Source organism: Papio anubis, chromosome 3, assembly GCF_008728515.1.
Source record: "Papio anubis isolate 15944 chromosome 3, Panubis1.0, whole genome shotgun sequence".
Classification (NCBI taxonomy): Eukaryota; Metazoa; Chordata; class Mammalia; order Primates; family Cercopithecidae; genus Papio; species Papio anubis.
Window position 1 is genome coordinate 122,145,922 of NC_044978.1, and position 23,603 is coordinate 122,169,524.

General features: G+C 40.1%; 1 protein-coding gene across 5 annotated transcripts in view; it reads left to right on the top strand.

Annotated features, from left to right (window-relative positions):
- Positions 1–23,603, top strand: part of FRAS1 (Fraser extracellular matrix complex subunit 1) — a 453,697-nt gene that overhangs the window by 308,654 nt on the left and 121,440 nt on the right. For all 5 annotated transcript variants that reach the window (XM_031664538.1, XM_031664536.1, XM_031664537.1 and 2 more), the window contains 7 exons: positions 3,089–3,205; positions 9,074–9,188; positions 12,239–12,376; positions 14,759–14,791; positions 19,139–19,270; positions 20,334–20,459; positions 22,394–22,641. In XM_031664538.1, the coding sequence (XP_031520398.1) occupies positions 3,089–3,205; positions 9,074–9,188; positions 12,239–12,376; positions 14,759–14,791; positions 19,139–19,270; positions 20,334–20,459; positions 22,394–22,641 (909 nt within the window). The remainder of the gene's footprint in view (positions 1–3,088; positions 3,206–9,073; positions 9,189–12,238; positions 12,377–14,758; positions 14,792–19,138; positions 19,271–20,333; positions 20,460–22,393; positions 22,642–23,603) is intronic.

The window sequence follows — 23,603 nt, forward strand, 5'->3', positions numbered from 1 at the left end:
AGCCAAAGCGGTGTCAGGGCCTCTCAAAGTCTGAGTCTTTTTCTTTGTCTAGGAATCCAGCTGGCGCTCAACTCACCCAGCTCACCTTGTTAAAATGATCATCCATTCTGCTTCTGATGTCTGGCATGTACATCTTCATCGCCTAATTTATATTGTGTAAAAGATGTGCTTTTCCAGAGAGCAGGTTGAGATAAATTTGGAAACCATTAAAATGAGATTATCCTGAGCACACTGAATGTCCAATGAGTGAGCAAACATTGGGTGCCCTTTGTCCAAGTTAACTTTTCATTTTTAGCACCTAGAGACTGCAGCAGTCATCAGAGAATGGGTCAGAATGAAGGCAAAGACCTCAATCAAAAGAAGTCACCTCTGCAAACTAGAATCCTCAGATCTGCCTTTGCCTTCGTAGGGTCAGAAAGGAGAATGTTATCAATATGGAGCACTTGCCTGGAAGCGGAATCTAAGTAGCTGCTCAAAATAATATTTGATGACTTTTGTAATTTGGTTACTGAGTAAATAAAGCAAATAAAGTTTTAAAAATAATAAAAAATAAAATAACAAAAAATAGTGATTTAAAAAAAAAAACTCACTGGATGAAGTCATCCAGTTGAATGAACTTTATTACTTACAAAGTGATTTCCTTTACAGAGCCTTCACACATTTTGCTCAAAATGTGTTTAGAACTCCTATGTGAAATTGCCTTCAAAATGTGTGGGATATTCTTTAGAATATCCTCCATAGTGGCAGTGTATCATCTTTTGGAAGTGGATTAAAAAATATAGCTAAATAGTCAAAAGTCAGACTAAGGTCTGGTGAGAAAAAGAGTGGTAATTATTTTGGGTTAAAGTGGGGAATAATTATGAAGTAATGGGCTCAGAGTTCCTGTATGATTTGTAAACTTTGTCTGAAGACATTCCAAAGTATGCATTTTGAACACTGACAGCATCTTTGTTGGAAATATGAAACAACTCTCTGGGATTATGTTCTCCTGATGTAAAAGTTTTGGCGTGTTTATTGTAAAAGTCTCATTGTTTTATAGGCATACCTCCTATTTTGATGTGAAGTGAGATAGACACGACAGCTAAGTGCTAACATAAGTGGTTAGCAAGTTTTCCCATTCATCATTTTAGTGTCCCTAAAGGATTTCAAACTTTAAACATATCCTATCCTAATAATTCTTTTTCTTTTTCCTTTTTTTTTTCTTTAAAGCAGAAAATGCAGTATAATGAGTTGCATGGATTTTTTTTTTTTGAGACAGAGTTTCACTCAGTTGCCCAGGCTGGAGTGCAGTGGTGTGATCTTGGCTCACTGCAACCTCTACTTCCCAGGTTCAAGTGATTCTCCTACCTCAACCTCCCGAGTAGCTGGGATTACAGGTGCCTGCCACCATGCCTAGCTAATTTTTTGTATTTTTTAATAGAGACGGGGTTTCACCATGTTGGCCAGGCTGGTCTTGAACTCCTGACATCAAGTGATCCGCCTGCCTCGGCCTCCCAAAGTGCTGGGATTACAGGCTTGAACCACCACGTCCAGCCAAGTTGCATGGATTTAATGCCATTTTAATGTTGATGTGCTGTCATGAGCCATCAATGGATCCCATCTGTTACTCTGCATCCAAGATTTAGGACATATGTAATGTGAATGGGATTAGAAAATAGAGCATGGCATAGTGCAAAGAAAGCATGCACATTCAGAGTCATTTTTTGGTGTGGGAAGGAGCCCTGGTTTGGGTATATTCAGGTCACTTTGACACAGCCTTAGGAAATGCGGTTCGAAAAAGACCAACACATTTCCCATCAGTGTCTTTTCTAGATTGATTCATTTGCTCAGTAATATGACCACATTTCACTACCTATTCAATGTTTGGTTCTTTTTCTTCAAAAGATAGAATATATTCCACCACTACCCCGCTATCCCTTTTCTAATTTCCTAAAGCTACCAAAGTGAGTGACTTGGTCAGTGGAATGATTGCAAACCTGACTGATCTGGTTAAATACTGCCACTTGTTGGCTTTGTGACTTTGACACATTGCTTAAATTTTCTGACCTTTAGTTTCCTCACCTGTAAAAAGGGGATAATAATATCTACTCCGTGGATACTAAGTAAGAGAACCTTGAAAAGTAGCTAATGCAATGCTGAACCCGTAATAGTAATAGATGATGAGTGAATTATAGTTATTGGTGGTAAGATCATTTACAGAGATGCTGTATCTCCTTAAAAACATGTATTTTGAGACTCGATCCCAGGCATCTGATGTGATCAAGATAAAGACAGAGAAGACAGGCTTTCTATTGGAGTAACTTTTAAAGACATAGAGAAAGGGCTACTATCCTTGCCTCTTTTTCTCAGAATTGGTAGAACTCAGCCCCCTGCCATATGAAATTAATGCAACTCCACATGTCACACAGGGCTTAGCAAACAATGGAGAGAAGGAAGGTTTAAGAGGGCAGTCCAGTAACTGATGAGGAGGGAGAAGCTGCATAGGAAAAGCAACATTCTTCAGGTTTTTGAAGCAGGAAAAAGTTGATTTTGTGACCATTACACTAATTGTGAATGTTACTAATCTTGCCCTGCAATGATGAGGCTGAGATTTGTCACTTACCTATCATTTACCTGTGCTGGTTAAAAATGAAAGAAATGGAATACAAATCTTATTACATACTCATAATAAGATATTATATAGTCCTCAAAAACTATGTTTTCTGGCATGTTTAATGATATAGCAAACTATCATATTATTGTAAGTAAAAAATTATAATATGCAATTGATATGTGTGCATATAAAATGTTAAATATCAACATATTAATATTCATTATTTCTAGGTAGTGAAATTCTAGATTATTTTTAATTTCTTATTTACACTTTCCTGCATTTTCAGCTTTGCTTAAAATGAAATCAGTAGAAGATCAATATTAAAATATGAATCAGTAAAAGATCAATATTAAAATATGAAGGGCGGAATGAGAGTTGTAATGCAGGAGCGTATAGAATTCAAAGACAGCTGGCTTAAAAGAGGGAAAAACCCACGTGTGGACATGCTCTGCCCAGTAGAAGATGAGAGGCTCACCAGGATGACCTTCTTTTCAGGTGTCCAGTGCCTCTGATGCCCAGACCCACCTGGAGAGCCGCATGTTCAACATCGCGATCTTACCACAGACACCTGAAGCACCTAAACTGTCTCTGGAAGCATCTCTCCATATGACTGTGAGTTGGGTAGGAGGCTTGTGGTTTCCACTTGGAGGAGGCACACAGCACGCTGATGGGATTTGATAGAGTGTCCTGGTTTTGTATGCAGTAAGTGCCTGGCCCAGATCACACACTCAGGGGCCAGAAAGCCTAGTGATCACATTTCTCATTGACTTGAAAAAGGAACTTAAAATTCCCAGAATGAAAGGAAGGTTATGCGGAATCCATATTGACCTCCCATCCATCGCTGATGTCCCTTCTACAGTAGTCCAGACATTCCAGGGATCCTCCTTAAAAACTTGGAGAAAATTTCGGGCTTATGTCCATGAAATCAATATTTGGGTATCATTGGTTCCCTAGTTATAGCACCATGTAGTGGAGAAACTATTATTCCATCTTCTAGAAGCCCTATGAGAAACTTTCCACTGTAAAAGTTTCCTCAAGAAGGCGCTGTCAGTGCTGAATCCAGAAAGATAAATAGCAATTATCCAAGTGAAAATTTGGGGGCACATTGGGAGGAATGGAGAGGTGATGACAAAGGGCATTGCCACAAGTGAAAAGAGCACATGCAAAGGCCCAGAGGTGACAGAGAATAGAACTGTTGCAAAACTGCAAACAGTTCAACAAGACTGGAGAAATTAGGAAGGCAGCAAGGAGGTGTGATGAGGATAAGGAGGTCATCAAGCTATCACAGAAAGCCTCGTATGCTGGTGGGAAGGAGTGTGGGCCATGGGAAAATGTGAAGCAAGGTGTCAACTAAATTGGTGCATGAAGCTTAGTTGAGACAATTAGCAACTCCCCCGTAACCGTCTCTCTGGGGAGGGGAGAGGGTGAGTGCTATAATACCAAACCCCTCTTCCAGACAGAGCCGCAAACATGTAAGACCTTGTAAATTAATCATCATGGGTCCACATTTTAGTTAGCACCCACGCAATTACACTCCAAAGCAGTGTATCAGCCTTGAGCCACAACAAAGAGAACAGTTATAGTTTTAGAAATTATGGGTCTGGGACATGACAGAGACATAAAGGGGAAAATAGAAAGTTTTTAATGAATAGCTGGTATTGGCATTTCCACCGTAAACCGTAATTTAAAGAAATCATAATTCAGCAGCACTATAAAGTCTATAATTCATCATTCTGACTGGAGGAACTTGGATCAGAATTTTCTCTAAACTATTAAGAAAAATGTGCACACACAGGTCTTGCCAAATGCTAATGCAGAGTTATTTTGAGTTTGGAGGAAACAATGGGCCGGGAACCAGGAAGACAGTGCTATTGCCTGCACTGTCACTGTGAACCCCTGAAAAGAATTTTCAAGTCACTTAGCCTTTAAGGGCTTAGGTTGCATACGTGCAAATTAGGTCTGTCCAGTTAAAACTTAGGTTAGTTTATTGTAAACTGTGATTAGCCTACTCATATGTTACTTAAAATATATAGTTTATATATTTTTTGACACTAATTAGGGCCATTACGATAGGACATTCTTGTGATCTGTAATAAAAATGCATTCTCAATTTAGTCATTTAGTCTCATCTAATAACACAAGTTTTGCAGATATTTGGTAAATATATTGTGAATGCATATGGTAAATAACTATATGGCATATTTAGTATACTTGTATATGTGATTAAATGTAGGAATCTACTTCTCCATTCATTCAGTCTCTCATTCATAAACACTTTTGAGCTCCTAATGTAGGTTAAGAGCTGTGGAAGACATTGGAGAGTCAATGACCATAAAACACAGTCTTTATTCTCAAGGAACTTTGAGTCTAAAAGAGAAGACAAGCAAATAAATAAGCAGGGATAATACAATGATAAATGCCATGGCAGAGCAATGATATGGCAGCAAATGGGAGGGCACCAAATCCAGCAGACCATGAGAGAGGGTCACAGAAGCATCCTCTGGTGGGGAACAGAGCAGGGTGAGTGTAAATTATCTAGAGACCAGGGTTCTCAAACTTAATCCTATATCAGAATCACTATAGAGTTGATGAAAACACAGATTGCACTCACCCACTTCCTACTCCTTCCCTCTGGGTCTCCAAAGTCCATTTTATCATTCTTATGCCTTTGCATCCTCGTAGCTTAGCTCCCACTTATGAGTGAGAACATACAATGTTTGGTTTTCCATTCCTGAATTACTTCACTTAGAATAATAGGTGAGGGATAAAAGACTACAAATTGGGTTCAGTGCATACTGCTCGGGTGATGGGTGCACCAAAATCTCACACTTCACTACTAAGGAACTTACTTATGTAACCACATACCATCTGTTCCCCCAAAAAACCTATGGAAATAGGAAATTTTAAAAATTAAAAATTAAAAAAGTAAAACACAGATTGCTGGAACCCACCACAGTGTTTTCTAATTTAGTGGATCTGGTGTAGGGCCAAGAATTTGCATTTCTAAAGAGTTTCTAGGTAATGCTATTTGCTGCTTCCCAGATCACCACACTAGAAGAACCACTCATCTAGACTAAATTGGGAATGTATCCCAGTCTTGAGGAACAACAGGTGAACAAAGGTGGAGACAAGGGAGAACATGACACATTTGAAGCATTACAGGTTGTTCAGTTGGCTGGAGCATAAAATCCGTTAAGTGAAAATGCAGTAAGAACCGAGAGTCAGATCATGGAAGACCTTAAGTATAAGATAGAGTTTCCATTTTGTCCTGAAATGCTGTTGGGGCAAATAAGGTGCTGAGGGATTTGTAGCAGAGAAGTGCCATGATCAGATTTTTAATGATACATTTAGGAAGATCATTCTGGCTACAGGGTAGAAAACATCCTAGATGGGGGCCAGTCAGAAAACAAACAGGCTATTGCAGTCATCTAGAGCAAGAACAATTAGTGGCATGAGCCCATGGTTAAGAGCTCAGGAGATCTTGAAGAGATTTGCACACGAATGTTCATTGTAGCATTATTCACAGTAGCCAAGATGTGGAAGCAATCTAAATATCTATCAGCAGAGAAATGGATAAAGAAAATGTGATACACACATACACACATACAGAGAGAAGAATATTATTCAACCTTACAAAGGAAGGAAATCCTGTCACAGGCTACAACATAGATGAATGTTTAAGACATTATGATAAGTAAAGTAAGCCAGTCACAAAAGAACAAAAACTGCGTGATTCTGCTTATGTGAGATATAAAGTAGAATGTAGTCAAAAGAAGTAGAAAGTAGAATGGTAGTTACCAGGTGTAAAGTGTGTGACACCATGAGAGAGGGAGAAAGGGGGAGTTGTTAAGTGGATATAGAGTTTCAGCTTTGCAAGATGGGAGAGTTCTAGAGATCTATTACACAACTGTATGCATATAGTCAACACTACAGAGCTGTGCACTGACAAATGGTTATGATGGTTAAAAACAAAGTGGGGGATAGATTAAGAGAGACTTAGAGACACAGAGACACAGTGGCTTCCTATATATGGAAGGCGGGTGAAACACCCAGTGTCTGAGGATATACAGGTGCCATTCCTCAAGATCAGGAATGTTCAAGGACTTTTGGTGGGAAGCATGACAAGTTGAGTCTGGGATGTGCTGGTGAAGGGTGTGCTGGAGCAGAGAGAGTGAATTCACAGATGTGATAAGTGTGTGGGCTGGGACAGATCGTACAACATTTCATAGGTCATTGTAGGAACTTGGCTTTTCTTCTGATTAAAATGGGAAGCCATTGCGGGGTGTTGAGCAGAGGCCTCATGTCCTTATGAAAGGATCACACTGGCTGCTGTGCTGAAAGGGAGTGTAAGGGAGGCAAGAGAGCAATTGAGAGGCCACTGGGGTAATCCTGGGGAGAGACTGTGGCCCTCAGCAGAGTGGTGGCAGTGGGGTGGGAGAAGCAGTTGGACTCTGGATATATTCAGAGGTAACGTGGCCATTGTGAAAAGAATTATTCTGTAATCTTCTTTTGTTGACAGATATACTATTTTTAAAGTGTCTTTTGCAATGATTTCTATGAAGTTTAATCTCTCATTTCTTACTATGTTTAACTGATAAATATTGAACATTCTAAGTAGCCAATATTAAAATTGATTATACTTTGATATATCTCAAACTCAATATTGCTTTCCTCACGGAATCAGTCCTTTTTCTATGTAATGTCTATTTCTATTAGGAGAAAAATAGTATCAATAAATTTCAAAATAGACTGTTATCTTGGCTGGAACATGTTTCCCTTCCCACAGTCCCATGTCCACAATAATTTCCTCTTTTTATCACTTTATTATTTTAGGTACATCTAGATTTTCAGAATATCACATGGTACTCTGAGAATGTTCAGTTATTATGATAGTTTTGATATTAAAAGGTAGCAAACAGTGCCAAACAAGGTACAGAACCTATACTTTTTTGTCTGTTAGTTGTACCCACATGCGTACATATTTATAGGTGTGTACAAACATGTATGGGATAGTAACACCTTATATATGGCATATAGTTTTAATTTGTTGTCCTTACTTGTTTTATATTAGGGTGAGAGACCAGCTGCTATTCGCAATTCTAATTTTCCTTGCTCATTACATTCCAGACCTGAGCAAGGGCCTGAAATATGACTCTTTACTATAGGGGGATTGTTCCAACCTGCAAATGCTGCCTCTCCCCAGGACAAATATGCCTTGGGAACAATTACAAAGCAACTGCAACCTTCAATCTTTTCATGGTTAAAGGGAGAGCACCACTCCCTCCTCTATGAGCATTACTGAGCCCTGCTTAATCCCTTTCTAAATGAGGAGATTCCATCTGAAAGAAGGAGGGCTTCAAAGGGCAGAAGAGCATGTCACACTCTAACCCACCTTCAGGGGTCAGTTAGGAAGAGCCCATGATGCGCTGGATGTTTTTATTCTGTTTTACAACAGCATGCCTGACCCAAGCGAGGGGCCCCTGCTCAGGCTAGTTTCCCTCTTCTCTCCACACTGTTTTTGCTGCTATCCCCAACCCACCACCATGCCTAGTGATGGGAGTCTGAAGCTCTCCTTTTTGTTTTTTAAGTGTTGCCACTGTTAGTGGGTTATGGATGTGCACGGGGAAAGGGATAGTAAAGTTACATACGCATCAGTCCTCTGATTAATATTGCCTCACTCATTCACTGGGTTCTGAAAGCTGGAAGAGAAAAGGCAGTATCTAGTTCTTTTAACCAGTAGAATGGAGAAAAAGGGAAATATTGGCTATTTTATGTGCTTCAATAAAGAAATACCTCTTAAACGTCTGCATGCAAATGGTGACCCTTTTTTGATGTTTGAGGTGGGTTCACTTTTAGCCCTTTGTTACCAGAAGGCATCACAGTTTCCATTAGCAAAACTGGGGACCTGGGGGGCAATGCTCTGAAGAACTTCTTGGGGCCAAGACTTAAGTATCTCAGCTGAGTCCTTAGAACTTCTGGCCAGATTCAACTTAGCCCATTAAGTCAGAGGAGCAGCAGTGAGCTATGACCACTGCACTCCAGCCTGTGACAGAGCTAGACCCTGTCTCTTAAAGAAAACAAAAAGTTAGAGGAGAGACACAGTGAGCCAGCTGTGATTAGCAAGAGAGTAGAAGAGCCAGCTGGGATGCCCCATTTGGAAACGTGTTCCACCTAAGAAAAAAGTGATAATATCGGAATCCCCACCACGTGCACTGATGTAACTGTGGGGGCAGTTGGGGGAGAGAAGACTAGGGTACAAGAAAACTTGAAAAGGACTCTCTAAACCTAGGAGGGGAGGCTTGGGAAAAATCTGCAATGCAGGAGACCAGATCCTTCTTTTGAACTCTTGAAAATTTTACTAAGTGTGACTAATTTAAAAGCCCAGAGCAATTTTTTTTTTTTTCTTAATAAGGTCTGTTTTTGCCTTTGGCTTTGGTTTTTCATACCATGTTTTCCTCTTCCTTCTTAAACTTTGTTTAGGCTCGAGAAGATGGCCTGACTGTCATTCAGCCTCATTCCCTCTCCTTTATAAACTCTGAGAGGCCAAGTGGAAAGATTGTCTACAATATCACTCTACCTCTGCATCCAAATCAAGGTAAGATCTGTAGTAAATGATCTTTTGAGTGATATTATTATATTCTAGTTTTTGACCAGTCTTAATATCTCTGGAGTTTTGTCTGCTTGCATACATAGAGATATATTCATTGAGGTTTCAAGGAATACTAATTATTCATATTCCTTGCTCCTGTCTTCTAGTTTAGAACTAATTGAGAGAGAAAAAGACTATGGTCTGAAGGAGATGAATGTGATGGCTTTGGCACTGACATAGCATGCTGGATGGAGAATGTACATGCTACCGGGTTGAGCTCCCCTCCCGTGTACTGGCAGAACTGGACACATAGGCATTGTCTCTGTAGGACCAGAGCCTGCCCTAGTGAGGTTATGACAGGGGAATGGACCAGAATGAGCATAAGTTCAGGATAAGGAGTTCTGCCAGGGAGCCCAAAGCGGGCTGAGCCACACATATTCAGTTCCTTCCCCAATTGGATATGTTGCTCCACCTCCTATCTGGGAACATGGGAATGTGGAACTAGAGTCAGAGGAGATTTGGGGCCCTGCCATCATGAGTCCCCAACCTTTAGATCTCTTGACTTTGGGCTTAACTAATAAGCTTATGCCTGTGTTAGTCCATTTTCATATTGCTATAAAGAAATAACTGAAACTGGATAATTTATAAAGAAAAGAGGTTTAATTGGCTCATGGCTTCACAGGCTGTACAGGAAGCATGGATGGGGAGGCCTCGGGAAACTTACAATCATGGCGGAAGGTGAAGGGGAAGCAGGTACATCTTACATGGCCGGAACAGGAGGAAAGCGGGTGGGGGAGATGTCACACACTTTTAAACAACTAGATTTTGTTTAAAATCTCACTCCTTTGGGAGGCTGAGGCAGGCGGATCACGAGGTCAGGAGATCGAGACCATCCTGGCTAACAAGGTCAAACCCTGTCTCTACTAAAAAAAAAAAAAAAAATACAAAAAATTAGCTGGGCATGGTGGTGGGCACCTGTAGTCCCAGCTACTTGGAAGGCTGAGGCAGGAGAATGGCATGAACTCAGGAGGCAGAGCTTACAGTGAGCTGAGATCACACCACTACACCTCCAGTCTGTGCGGCAGAGCAAGACTCCATCTCAAAAAAAAAAAAAAAAGAAAGAAAGAAAATCTCACTCACTCACTCACTCACTCACTCACTCACTCACTATCACCAGGACAGCACCCGGGGGGTGGTGTTAAACCATTAGAAACTGCACTTGTGATCAGTCGCCTCCCACCAGACCCTGCCTCCAACATTGAGGATTACAATTGAACATGAGATTTGGGTGGGGACACAGATCCAAATGACATCAAGGTCCAAGAGAGATGTGGCTGCTCCTCACAGAAAGATCAGCTTCTGTTAAGGTAATTCTGCTTCCACATCTGAGACTTTTCTCCCAAGACTAACCACTGCCCCAAATGTAAGCTTCTCACATTATGAAATTCTCAATGAGAGAGAAAAGTCAAGAAATTAAATTCCATTATCCTTTTGAGAAAGTCCAAAGAAATTAAAAGTCTAAAAGTCATCTGCTAAGTCATAGCTAATGGTTCTCCCTACATTGCCAGAGTCGAGATGGAGCCCTTTCAAACCAGCAGCCTGGGCTGTCTTCTGGAGAATGGTTGTTGCCCTCTCAACCCTGCAGAAGGTGAATTAGTTCAACATCAAGCTTCACATGTGCCCTCCTTTTAAGGAGTGAATAGGACGTGAGAAAAGATCACAGCATTAGTTCTATACCTGAAAAATTTAGAAACAACAGGCAAATCTGCAGCCCCTACAGCATTTATCACAAGCAGAGTGATAATTGCAAATTCAGTTCTTAGAATAATCAAGACCCATGTTACTGTAGCCAAAGATTATTGCAGAGTCTAAGGAGTTTCTGAAGGAAAGAGGTTAGATTGAGAAAAATCTTTTTACAGCCTCACCAGGAGACCAATCTGTGCCAGTTTCTCAAGGACCTTTGAATTGAAACTCAACTGAGAGAATCTCTTAATTATGTTACCATGTATGTGACTTTTGGAAAATTAGCTGGTCTAGGCTATAGTAGGGGCAGTAGTTTGTATCCTTCTATGTGTATTAGTCAAGGTTCTCTAGAGGAACAGAACTAATAGGAGATATATATATATAAAGGGGAGTTTATTAAGTATTAACTCCCACAATCATAAGGTCCCACAATAGGCCATCTGCAACCTGAGAAGCAAGGAGAGGCAGTCTGAGTCCCAAAACTGAAGAGCTTGGAGTCTGATATTCAAGGGCCAGAAGCATCCAGCACAGGAGAAAGATGTAGGCTGGGAGGCTAAGCCAGTCTAGTCTTTTCATGTTTTTACACCTGCTTTATTTTTTAAACTTATATATTTATTTTTGAGATGGAGTTTCACTCCTGCCACCCAGGCTGGAGTGCAGTGGTGCAATCTCGGCTCACTGCAACCTCCATCTCCTGGGTTCAAGCGATTCTCCTGCCTCAGCCTCCCTGTTAGCTGGGATTACAGGTGCATGCCACCATACCCTGCTAATTTTTGTAGTTTTAGTAGAGACAGGGTTTCATCATGTTGGCTAGGCTGGTCTTGAACTCCTGACCTCAGGTGATCCACTCACCTCAGCCTCCCAAAGTGCTGGGATTATGGGCGTGAGTCATTACGCCCAGCCTCCCTGTCTTATATTCTAGCCATGCTGGCAGCTGATTAGATGGTGTCCACCCAGATTGAGGGTGGGTCTGCCTTTCCCAGCCCACTGACTCAAATATTTATCTCCTTTGGCAAAACCCTCACAGACACACCCAGGATCAATACTTTTCATCCTTCAATCAAGTTGATACTCAGTATTAACCATCACACTATGGTTTGTATTTCATGAATCCCAGTCAATACTCTTTTGGGTTTCAGATTTGCCCTTTTCTTAAATGACCAGAGAATGGCATACCAAGAGCAACCTGAGAACAGTCAGTTTCTGCAGGATGAAAGACTCCCGCCAACAAGAAGAGCAGGCTGTATGGCTCTAGTCATTTAGTCAGCGATGAGAATTACTGCTGATGCTCATGCCAAATCTATTCCTCCCAGGTATCATCGAACACCGGGACCACCCTCACTTTCCTATCCGGTATTTCACCCAAGAAGATATTAACCAGGGCAAAGTCATGTACCGCCCTCCCCCGGCAGCACCCCACCTCCAGGAGCTCATGGCCTTCTCGTTTGCTGGTAATGCTCTCCTCTCTGCTTTGAGGCACCCAACTGCTCTCTGTGGCTCGACATGACAGGCTTGCCCTGAGTCTCCCACAGTCCTCTGGACCATTTGGTGCCCCTACTTTGTAGCTATTCAAACTAGCTTGAGACCTGTCAGCCAATATGTAGCTTGGGCTCAGTTCCATCTTTTTATTTTTTCATTTATTCATGCATTCAGGCATACTTTCAATAAATCTTTATTTTGTGCCTCCTATGTGCCAGTCACTGAATGAGGCCTTGGAGATATAGTGGCAAGCAAAAAGAGGTGTGGATTCTGCTCTTGGTGGTTTGAGCAGGTATAGAGAGAGAATTTGATAAATAACCCCAGGAATGAATATTTAATTGCAGTCTGGGATAAGAGCTCTGAGAAAAAGGGAGAAAGTTCAGTGGTGGAATTACACATAACCAGACCGACCTAGACTGAGAGCTCAGTGAAGATACTGGCAGTGAAGAGATGGGTAGAAGCTGATGAAGAAAACTGTGTTTATTTGGATGGTCAGGAACATGTCCCTGAAGGAAGGGCACCAGCCCCAGGTACAGGGGCCTGGGGAAGGAGAGAATGTGGTGTCTGTGTCTCTGAAATGTGAAGGGTCAGGCAGAGCAGGGATGCATCTGGTGGAAGAGACAGAGGTCACACCTGACAGACCCTCAAAGCTGGTAAGGATTTGGGTTGTTATCCCAACATCAAGAGGAACCCAGTGAAAGTTTTCAGGTACAGGAAACTAGGGAATGGCTTTTCATAAAAAACTCTTTGACTGCAGTGATGTCAATGGACTTGATGAGGAGGCCAGAGTGGATGGCACAAGGGTAAGGGGAGGCCAGTAAGGGTCCTGCAGTACCTCAGGGGAGGTTTCATGTAGACATGGGGCATGCAGGCAACCTCTTGGGATAAAACCAGTATTTGGTAAAAGACACCTTTTTAATGGCAGAGAAGACTGAATAGAAGAATAACTAAGTTTCTCATTAAAGCCAGTGTGTGCCCTTCCACGAAGCCCAGCATACCCTTAATCCCTGCCACCCTCTCTCTTCCCTTGATCTAGTCATCAAGGTTGTTGACCAGAAAGCAGGAGTTTTAAGTCCCTACCCTTAAATATTTTTATGCCTTTGACTATTCCAAAAATATTAGTGCCTATTTCTTTTTTCTTTTGACAGAATCTTGCTTTGTCACCCAGGTTGGAGTGTAGTGATGCAATCTCGGCTCACTGCAACTTCCGCCTGCTGGGTTCAAGCGATTCTCCTGCCTCAGCCTCCTGAGTAGCTGAGACTACAGATGAATGCCGCCACTCCTGGCTAATTTTTGTATTTTTGGTAGAGACGGGGTTTCACCATATTTGTCAGGCTGGTCTTGAACTCCTGACCTTGCGATCCACCTACCTCAGCCTCCCGAAGTGCTGGGATTACAGGCATAAGCCACCATGCCCAGCCACTGGTGCCTATTTCTTTATGATCTTTAAGGTGTATGTGCTACATAACACCATGAATACAGGATATTCTTTTTATACAGTAGCTTTATTCATACACAAAAGTGGTGATTTCTTATGGTGAATTGAACATGGTTTAAGTAATTTTAGACTTTTTTGATTATGGTAAACATTTAAAATGATACTTGCCATTATTTAATATAAGTTTAACCACCCAGAAAACAGTTAACTCCTCAATTAGATTGAAAATCTCTAACAGTGGGTATAGGCTTCCTCTTTAGTATCTGTACACAGTGTTTAGTAACAGGATAACTAATAGCCATTGAAAATGTTCATGGGTCTGTAACCCCTGTGTTACAACTCGTACTTTATAAGAAACACGGGATATCCTGGGATTAGAAGGAAAGAAAATATGTCAGCCGTGTTTGAAGTCATTCACTAAACTCGCCCGAGTTCCTAGAACCTCTTCAGAGAGAGCAGAGTCCTGTGCTGTATAATCTATGCGATAAATGCTGCGAGATAAATCTCTCACATGGTTACAGTGTGTAAATCAAGGTCTCGGCACCACTCAATTCTACAATGGAATTGACCCACCTGAGAGCCCTGTCAGTGATATATGGCTCACCCGCATTCACCGATTTGTAGGATTTTATGTACTGATAAAATAGGTTCTGAATGAATGTATTATAAATCACACTAACTGCTGTGATATAAAATTATTCCACTATGTGGTCCTTTTTGCTATTTAAAATTAATGTTGACACCATTAAATTCAACATAACATTAGCAAATGACCTGGTGGTCTTTCCTTAAATAAGAATAATTTAGAGTAAGACATTCTTTACTTTCCTAACCTCTGCCCTTTATTTTGTACCTTCTCTAGCTCTCTCTGACCCCCATGTGTTTAATATACTGATTGTCTCTCTTACTCTTTCAGGTCTCCCAGAATCAGTGAAATTCCACTTCACAGGTAGAGATTCATCTCAATTTTATTAGAAAGTGAAATTTTTTCTTTCCTTATTGGTTCTTTCTTTTTGTTCCCATCATCATTACTTTTAGCTATTTTCTAAGAACTACTTAAAAATTGTAATTTTTCTTCTAAAACAAATTTCTTCTAAAATAAACAAATGGTTAGTTAAATAGTAATAGCTTAACTTTATAGTCATAGGAGAAAAAAATCTACCAAGGATGCTAATAGTTAATGTTTAAGAGCCAGGCATGGTGACTCATGCCCATAGTCCAGCACTTTGGAAGGCTGAGGAGGGAGCATTATGGAGCCCAGGGGTTCAAGACCAGCCTGGACAACAATGCAAGACCTTGTCTATTAAAAAAAAACAAACTTATCTGGATGATGGGGGCACATGCCTGGAGTCCTAGCTACAGGAGGATACCTTGAGCCCAGGAGGTCAAGGCTGGAGTGAGCTATGACTACACTACTGCACTGCAGCTTAGACAATAGTGAAACCCTATCTCAAGAAAAAAAATGAAAAAGAAATTAATGTTTAAGCCCAATTTCAATGTGTCCTAATATCCATTAAAGGGTTAATAGTAATTAAGATCCTAAACCCTGCATCCAGATAACCTGGGGTTCAACTTGTCTTGGGAAAGTTTCTTACATCTCTGTGCCTGAATGCCTCATTCATAAATGGGGATAATAATAATAATAAATGTAAAGCTCCAAGAATGATTGTTGCTACATAATCATTATTACACTTAGCTAATACACAGTAGTTGTATAAAAATCTTGAATAGAGCCATTCATGGAATGCCTTGTTACTGGAGGGAAAAGGTTTACTACCCAGAGGCGAGTCGAGAAACTTGGGTGTGGAAGACCTCTGCATTCTTAGTTTTAGCTCATAGTGCAATAGAAGAAGGATGCCAAACAGCAAAAGCAGAGTCAGACCTGGTACCTATGCTTGGCCACATAGGATAAGTTTCTTTCTTGTTTAGGTCTAGAGTGAGGATGATTGACCATAAATAGCATCGTTAAGTTGCTGTTTAGATGGGATTGACTATTCCATTAGAATCAACCATCCATGCGCCCTGTTACATTTCATGGAGGGAAAAATGTTAGCAGTAGAGTCTCCTCTCTGTAACTCCTAGCTCTTCTTTTCTTCTGTGAGGATTAAAAATCACACTTGAATCAATAGTAAATTTCAGTGTTGTGTTACTGTTGATATGAACCCAGTATCGGCTCATTTCTAGTCATAGGCCTCTATATAATTCATACAATCAGTAATGATATATAGCAGATTTTTATATTTTATAAAGCAATTTACAATAAAAACTGTCTTATTTAATTCTTATAACAATATTTTAAGGACAGATATTATTTTCAGCATTTTAAACCTGAGGATACCAAAAGTTATTAAGAGTAGATAACCTGGCCGGGCGCAGTGGCTCACACCTGTACTCCCAGCACTGTGGGAGGTGTGAGGAGGGAGGATTGCTTGAGCCCAGGAGTTCAAGACTAGCTCAGGCACATAGTAATACTCCTTGTAGTCTCAACTACTCAGAAGGCTGAGGTGGGAGGATCGCTTGAACTGGAGAGGTTGAGGCTGTAGTGAGCCATCATTGTGCCATTGCACTCCAGCTGGGTGACACAGTGAGACCCTGTCTCAAAAAAAAAGAGTAGATGATCTGCTCAGATTTCCATAGCAGGTAGACAGTAGAATCAGGATTTTAATACAAGTTTCTGACTTAGGACATGAGCATGGAATAGCTAGTTTGGTCTGACATGTATGTGTGTTGATTATGAAAAGTGAGTGTCATAGTAGTATGCCATTTTGGTTTCCAGTCCTCAACTCTTACCTGAAAGCTTGAGTAGGTGAAGGGTTAACAATTAACTTGTCTAGGACTTCAAGTTAAATGATCCTTGAACCTATTATACAGTCCCATGGGACTAGACCTTGGGCTGACCTTAAATTATCTTGCTTCTGCCAGAAGTTCCTTTTTTGTTGATTTTAAAGAAGAAAAACTCTTGGTATCTAGTAGAAAGCCATGTCGTTTAGGAGAGTTTTGTGAGAGAGAATTTTTAATTGGACAGTTAATGAAAAAGGCAGGAAAAAGCCCAAGAGCTGACATTAATTTGTAGAATGAAGGGGAACCACCATTTTGGTGAATCAGCTGACATGAGAAGGAAAGCTGATGTTCCTGAGACCTGACAGACTTGAAGACAGGTGCAGAAGCTCTGGAGAGCGGTTCTCAGCAAGGAACACAGTTAGGGCAAGTGGCGCTCACAGGGGCATTTAGCCCAAAAAGGCATTTGCCTGTTTCTCAAAGAATTTAGAGACATTCCTTAAAGAGAGGCATAAATATGCAATTGCTGACATTTTGACTGGAAGTTTATATGATTGCTTGCAAAACCCTGTGCCCAAGTGATAGCTAACTATGTAATACGCACCAGAAAATAGCTTTTTTCCACTTACTGACAGAGGCAAGAGTATGCCTTGGCCACACTAAACAGCTGTATGATGTGACCAAAGCTCTTTAATTTTGTACCTTTTCTCTCCTCATGTAAAATAAGGATGTTGAAAGCTTCCTGGACTTCCTCCCTGGTATGATTTGAATGTCCCTTCCAAAACTCATGTTGACACGTAATCCTCAATATGGCAGTATTGAGAGGTGGGCCTTTTATAAGGTGATTGAAACCTAAGGGCTCTGCCCTTGTGAATGGTTTAATCATTAATGGATTAGTGGATTAATGGTTAATCACAGGGGGCGGGCAGAGCTGGTGGCTTCTAAAAAGAGAATGAGAGACTTAAAATCCCAAGCTCAGCCTCCTCGCCACATGACTGCCTACACTGCCTCGTAACACTTCACTGAGACCCCAACAGCCAGAAGGCTCTCACCAAATGTACCCCCTCAACCTTGGACTTCCCAGCCTTCATATGTGAAAGAAATCCCTCTTCTCATAAATTACCCAGTTTTAGGTTTTCTGTTATAAGCAGCAGAAAATGGACTAAGACTCCCATTCAAAAATAAAACTAATGTAAAATGTAAAGTAAAATAAGATTGCATTTTGCAATTATTTCTTAAATTACAGGGACCTCAGAGAATCCTGAATCCACTAAAATTTATGAAAAAGTTTGTGTGCTTGTCACCAAATCCCCAATAATTAAGGACCATCTGTGCCTATTTTTGAAGACTTAGAGAGGAGATTGAACTTAAAGAAGCAATGACAATAATTTTGACACTTGTCTGAATAACCAGAACCATAAAACCTTCATTCTCACATAGATAATGTCGTCTCACCTTCAATAGGGCTGTTTCTGAACATCTCCAAGATGTGGAGTGTACCTTATAAAATTTAACCATATCTTTCAGATCTGTCTCAAGGAAAAGACAAATCTAAAACTTGAATAGAATCATTACTAGAAGTCTCTGAGCAATGCTTGACTTTGTTTAAGCAAGATTCTTGCTGGCTTTTTACTAAGTCCAGAAGAAAGTGAGGAAGGAAACCAGTTTCTCATAACCAACCCATAGACAAGCTAATCACACATTTAAAATAATTGACAGTGCAGTTTTCTTAAAGACCACTACAGATAAACACATTGATGAGTTGAAGATGCAAATATCCCTCCAAAACTGGCTTTTAGGGAAAAGATAGGGTGTTAAGTTATGGAAAAGCAGAAATAAGCATCAAGGGTGAGGCAATTCTGCTCTCATGTTTCCCTCAGGGATGAGTGTTCATTTGGATGTCAAAAATCCAGGGAAATAAAATCTTAAGGTCACTGTTTTGCTCACTATTTATGGCATTGTGCATCATGACCAAGTAAAAATGGATCTGCTTACTTCCAAACTAATGCCCTTAGAGACATTGGTATGGGTGTTGTCTGTCCTTTTAAAAAATATTCTTTTCTAATGAGACATAGACATGCCACTTCCAAAAGAGTTCATGAAAGAAAATATTTATTTGGAATATTAAGGGAATGAATTGAATCAAGTAATATTTCCATAATCAAAAGCCTTTACCAGTAGCGTCTACAGGTGCAGATTTTGTATTACCTTCCTTTCCACTAACATTTATCAAGATCACCTTTTTTTGTGTAAGTAACTTCTTAGAATGATTTTGTTATTGTGGTTCTTTATCTTTTTTCTTATCCTTAGAAAAAGGAATAGCTTACAGTGTCTTGCTTGCTTACTTTCTTCATTTGTAAGCATCTCTTCAAAGGTTAAAGTAGTGTAAAAAAGTTTCTAGCTACATATTTGTGGAGACTGCCTGAAGATGACCAGACTACAAGTTGATTCATGTGTGTGTGTGTGTCTGTGTGTGTGTGTGTGTGTGTCTGTGTGTGTGTACATTTATCCTTTTTAGTTTCGGATGGAGAACACACAAGTCCTGAGATGGTCCTCACCATTCACTTACTTCCCAGTGATCAGCAACTGCCAGTGTTCCAGGTCACAGCCCCACGGCTGGCGGTCAGCCCAGGAGGCAGCACTTCTGTAGGTAAGAACTCGGAGCCTGGTAGAAACATGGCTTTAGAAATGGGATCATGTTGCTGCCCCTCTCCAAGCCTCTTGATGGTTACCAAAAAAGCAAACTCCTCTTCCAGAAGTTGCCTGCATTCTTACCTGTATCCTTCTTCCTGCCTGTTTCTATGCAAACAGAAGCCACACAGAGAGAAGGAAGTGAAGCCTTCAGAGGCCAGTGATCAGTGGTGGGACACAACACAGAACTGATTTTCTGGGAGTTTGCTTTGTTGCCATCACTAAAATATAAAGTAATAGAGCGGCGAGAAGAACATAGAGGGGAGCGGGATTTCAATGGTGGCTCTTGTTTCTATTTAGAAAGTGAAGAGTAGCAGGAGAAATGACAGGTCACAAGAAGCTTCAGAAGTTGTGAAGAACTAGAGTTGACCCAGTTATTTTGTACATAGTTATATGTACTAATTAGTGAATTTACTCTTTAGAAATGTATTCTTTTATCAAAAATATTTTACTAATAAACAGTAGGTATTGTGATTTTTGTTAGGTGTGTTCTACAGATCCTTATCCAGTTTCTACCTATGGGTTTTGGCCTAAAATTAATTATTACCAAACTTACAAATAAGTCACGTGTACAAAGACGACTGTCACTTTAACCCTACACCTCACCTTTGTGATCATTGCTCACTTTGTAGCTTTAGAAAAATAAGAAGGGATGGAACAATGAAATGCCAAACAGTTTATAGGAGGATTTTCTGGAAGAAAATCTAACCCAACTGGTCAGGGCTGACCTAGCTGTGGGCTTCCTCTGTGCATGCTGTCATTTGTATGGAAGAAAAAAGGTGTTCTAAATTCAGAACTACCTTATGTGAACTTTTGGAAGAACCTACTTGCAGTGCAGGAATTGACTGCATTATCTGTTTTCACTCTTCTGTACCTGATTGGAATGAAGCAGTACTTTCTGATAACAATCAGATTATTCACAGTGTGACTCCTAGCCTGGCCTGTGGCTTTAATATATACAGAGTCTATCATCTTTAATGTATGCTTTCTCTCTCACCACGCTTTCCTTCTCCTTGCTGTAGGACTTCAGGTGGTAGTAAGAGACGCTGAGACAGCACCTGAAGAACTCTTCTTTGAGCTTCGGAGACCTCCACAGCATGGTGTGCTCCTTAAGCACACAGCTGAGTTCCGAAGGCCGATGGCCACAGGTAGCTACACACTCTGTCACTGACCTGCCTGAAGGATTTTTTGCTCTACAATCAGTTGTATGTGTCTCAGACAAGAGCAAAGTGTCTTTGTGATACAGACAATGAGGAGCTTTTTCATTTTTGTGTGAGTTTCATTGGCTTTGATATTTGAGACTTCTTCCTGTTCCCACTTCCACCCCTGCCCCACACCTGCCCCTGGCCCCACCCTGAACACTGTGAAGCCAGTTCCTTAAACTATAGGTGAAATGGGTGATTTCTGAAAGTTGGAGTTAATGCATTCAAAGTGACACCATATGAGGGATCAGCTGCCACTTTCCTAGCACTGTTCATGGAGATGAATCTGTCTTAATTTGGTATGTAAATCTTCATAATATTTTTAGCGCTATGACTCTGATAGTGTTAACTACGTCTATCTTCATCTGTTAAAAAAAGGAACACATTTTTGAAGTATTGTCTATGAGATGTAACAGTGTGGTAATGTGATCAGCTTTTCAAAATAATTCTTATTGTGCTTCCTCTAATTATAAAAAATAATATATGTTCATTATTTAGAAGGTACAGAAAACCACAAAGGACACAAGTGTATCTAATTTTTTAATAGTCAGCTCTTATGCATTGAAGTGATTATTGTCCTTTTCAAAATACCCACCTCTGGATGCTATCTCTTCTTCCAACAATCTCTACTTTCTCAAAACCTTTGTATGATTCCTTTTAGAGATGCAGTAATCCATTCTCCCGAATATCACTGGTGGGCTAATCTTTGCCATTGATGGTAAATGGAATTTTAAAGAACAACCAGTAAGCATTTGGGAGTCACAAAGGTAGACTCAAAAATTTACTGAACTAAAGAAATGTCATTAGAATAGATTTGAAACATTCCCAGGGAACTATTTTAGGAGCATGACAGTCATTGTCTAATTTCTTGAACATTGCATTTAATCTGTATTTGTGCAGTTAACATATAAGATCTAAAGCTATTGGTAAAAAGTTAGTTTTATTACCTTTTTATGGACATAATGCCACTAGCACCAGTAAAATACATTAACACAGTGTTGAGACAGAAGGCTTAGAAGATGAATAGAGAGAATGAGTAAATTATTCAATCTCATTACATAGCACTAATTATTAGAACTAATAATCTATCAAAAGATAGAGTTGAATATAATATCCACGAAGAGCAATTTCACAACTGTGTTCCGTGAAATCATTAGGGCTTATGGCACTAAGAGGCATTTCTCATAAAAAGGGTCCCATGAAGTTTGAGAAGCTTTAGTATTTATATACTAAAATGAATCCTGCTGTATAAAAAATATTTTAAATTTTATTTATTCACATTTTCCATAAAGGTGTGTGAACTTGAACTTTTTTTTACATAATGCCTATCAAATTTATCATGAATTGGTACTCTAGAATGCACAGTTTAGGTTTCTAACTTCAAGTATATTTTTTCATTTTTAATTTTAAAAACTCCAAATAAAGCAAAGACTTCTTAAAGGTTCATCAAGTATAATTTATTTTCTTAACTTTTTCAAAAAATTTTCAGTATCAAGATAAGATTCCAAAAGAGCTGTCATAAATAATAGAGGCTTGTTCTTTATTTTTCTAGAAATAGGAATAATGACTGGATATTATAGAGGCAGATTTTAGCTCAATATACTTAAAAACTTAAAAATAAACCTAGAACTATCTTCAGTAGAATTAGCTACCTTGTAAAACAATGATCCTCCCACCTTGAAAAGTCTTAAAGGAGAAACTACCCTTTTTCAAGGGTGGTATAAAGGGAATCCTATAGTAGGTGAGTGATTGGATTAGCTTGTACCTCCCTAAGTTTATGATCCTATATGAACCTTAAAATCCTGAAAACAAAGGTGCTATATAATGAAAAGCATTATTCCCAGAAGCAACTGGTTTGCAATTTGTTTCATTCTTGGAAGGTGACACTTTCACCTATGAGGATATTGAGAAAAATGCTCTACAGTATATACATGATGGTTCCTCTGCCCGAGAAGACAGCATGGAGATCTCAGTCACAGATGGCCTCACGGTGACAATGCTGGAAGTGAGAGTAGAGGTGTCCCTGTCAGAAGACCAAGGACCTCGACTGGCTGCTGGCTCCTCTCTAAGCATTACTGTTGCCAGTAAAAGCACAGCCATAATCACTAGGTCACACCTTGCTTACGTGGTAAGTTCTTCCATTTGCTCTACTTGTTCTCCACCACACCTTCTGATGGGGCAGACTGGACAGCAATGCCATGGCTGAATATTTGGGGCAGCAGGTATATGGTCACGTAAAGAACCTTTTTCTCAACTTCCCTACCTTCTACTCTTAGGAGTAGTTACACTCTTTATCCTGCTTCTCCTAGTGTTTCATGAGCAGACAAGTGAATGAGAAAACACAATGAGTATGTGTAGGGATGGGTGATTGTCAACAGGAAAGGGGGCCAGTGTTGTAAAAGCCCAAGCCCCCATTGTTTAAGCTCCATCTATTATATTTCCAATGGGAAGTTTAGGAAAAGAACATTTTAGAGCTTATGTGATCAATGACTAATAGGTAATGATGTTTCACGGCCCCTGAGAGAAAGCCCACTTGTCATCAGTTTCTGTCTCAGGTCTAGTCTAGATGGAATGCTGAAAAATCCCTGCAGCAGTGCCTCTGTTGTCAGATTTCCCAGCCAGTTCACTGACTCACCCTCCTTCTCGTGCCCCACAAGAAGCAGTGTGATTTGGGGGGCCAAGGAGAGGATCAAGGACTCGGGTTTGTTTCCCGGTCTGGCCCTGACTTTATAAGTGATCCTGAATAATTAAATTCATCTTCTTCCTTTGATTCTACCTCAGGAGCTAAGGATAATGAGGATGATTAATTTTATTTTGCAGTTATGTATGTTGTAAGCAGATATGTGCTTTCTGTGTAAACATAATAATGACTAGTTTTTACAATGCCTTGAAAGGAAGAATGATTATCTGAATGCTAATCATATTGAATTTTTCCTTTACTAATCTTAAAGTTCCAAGTAATGACCTAGACTTTTATTTTTTTAATGCCATATGCTTTTAACTAACCCTTTTCTGGGCTGAAGAATCCCACTATAAAATGTAGTCCTGAATAGCAGCATGTAAGATCAAGCATTGGCCTGGGAACAATTG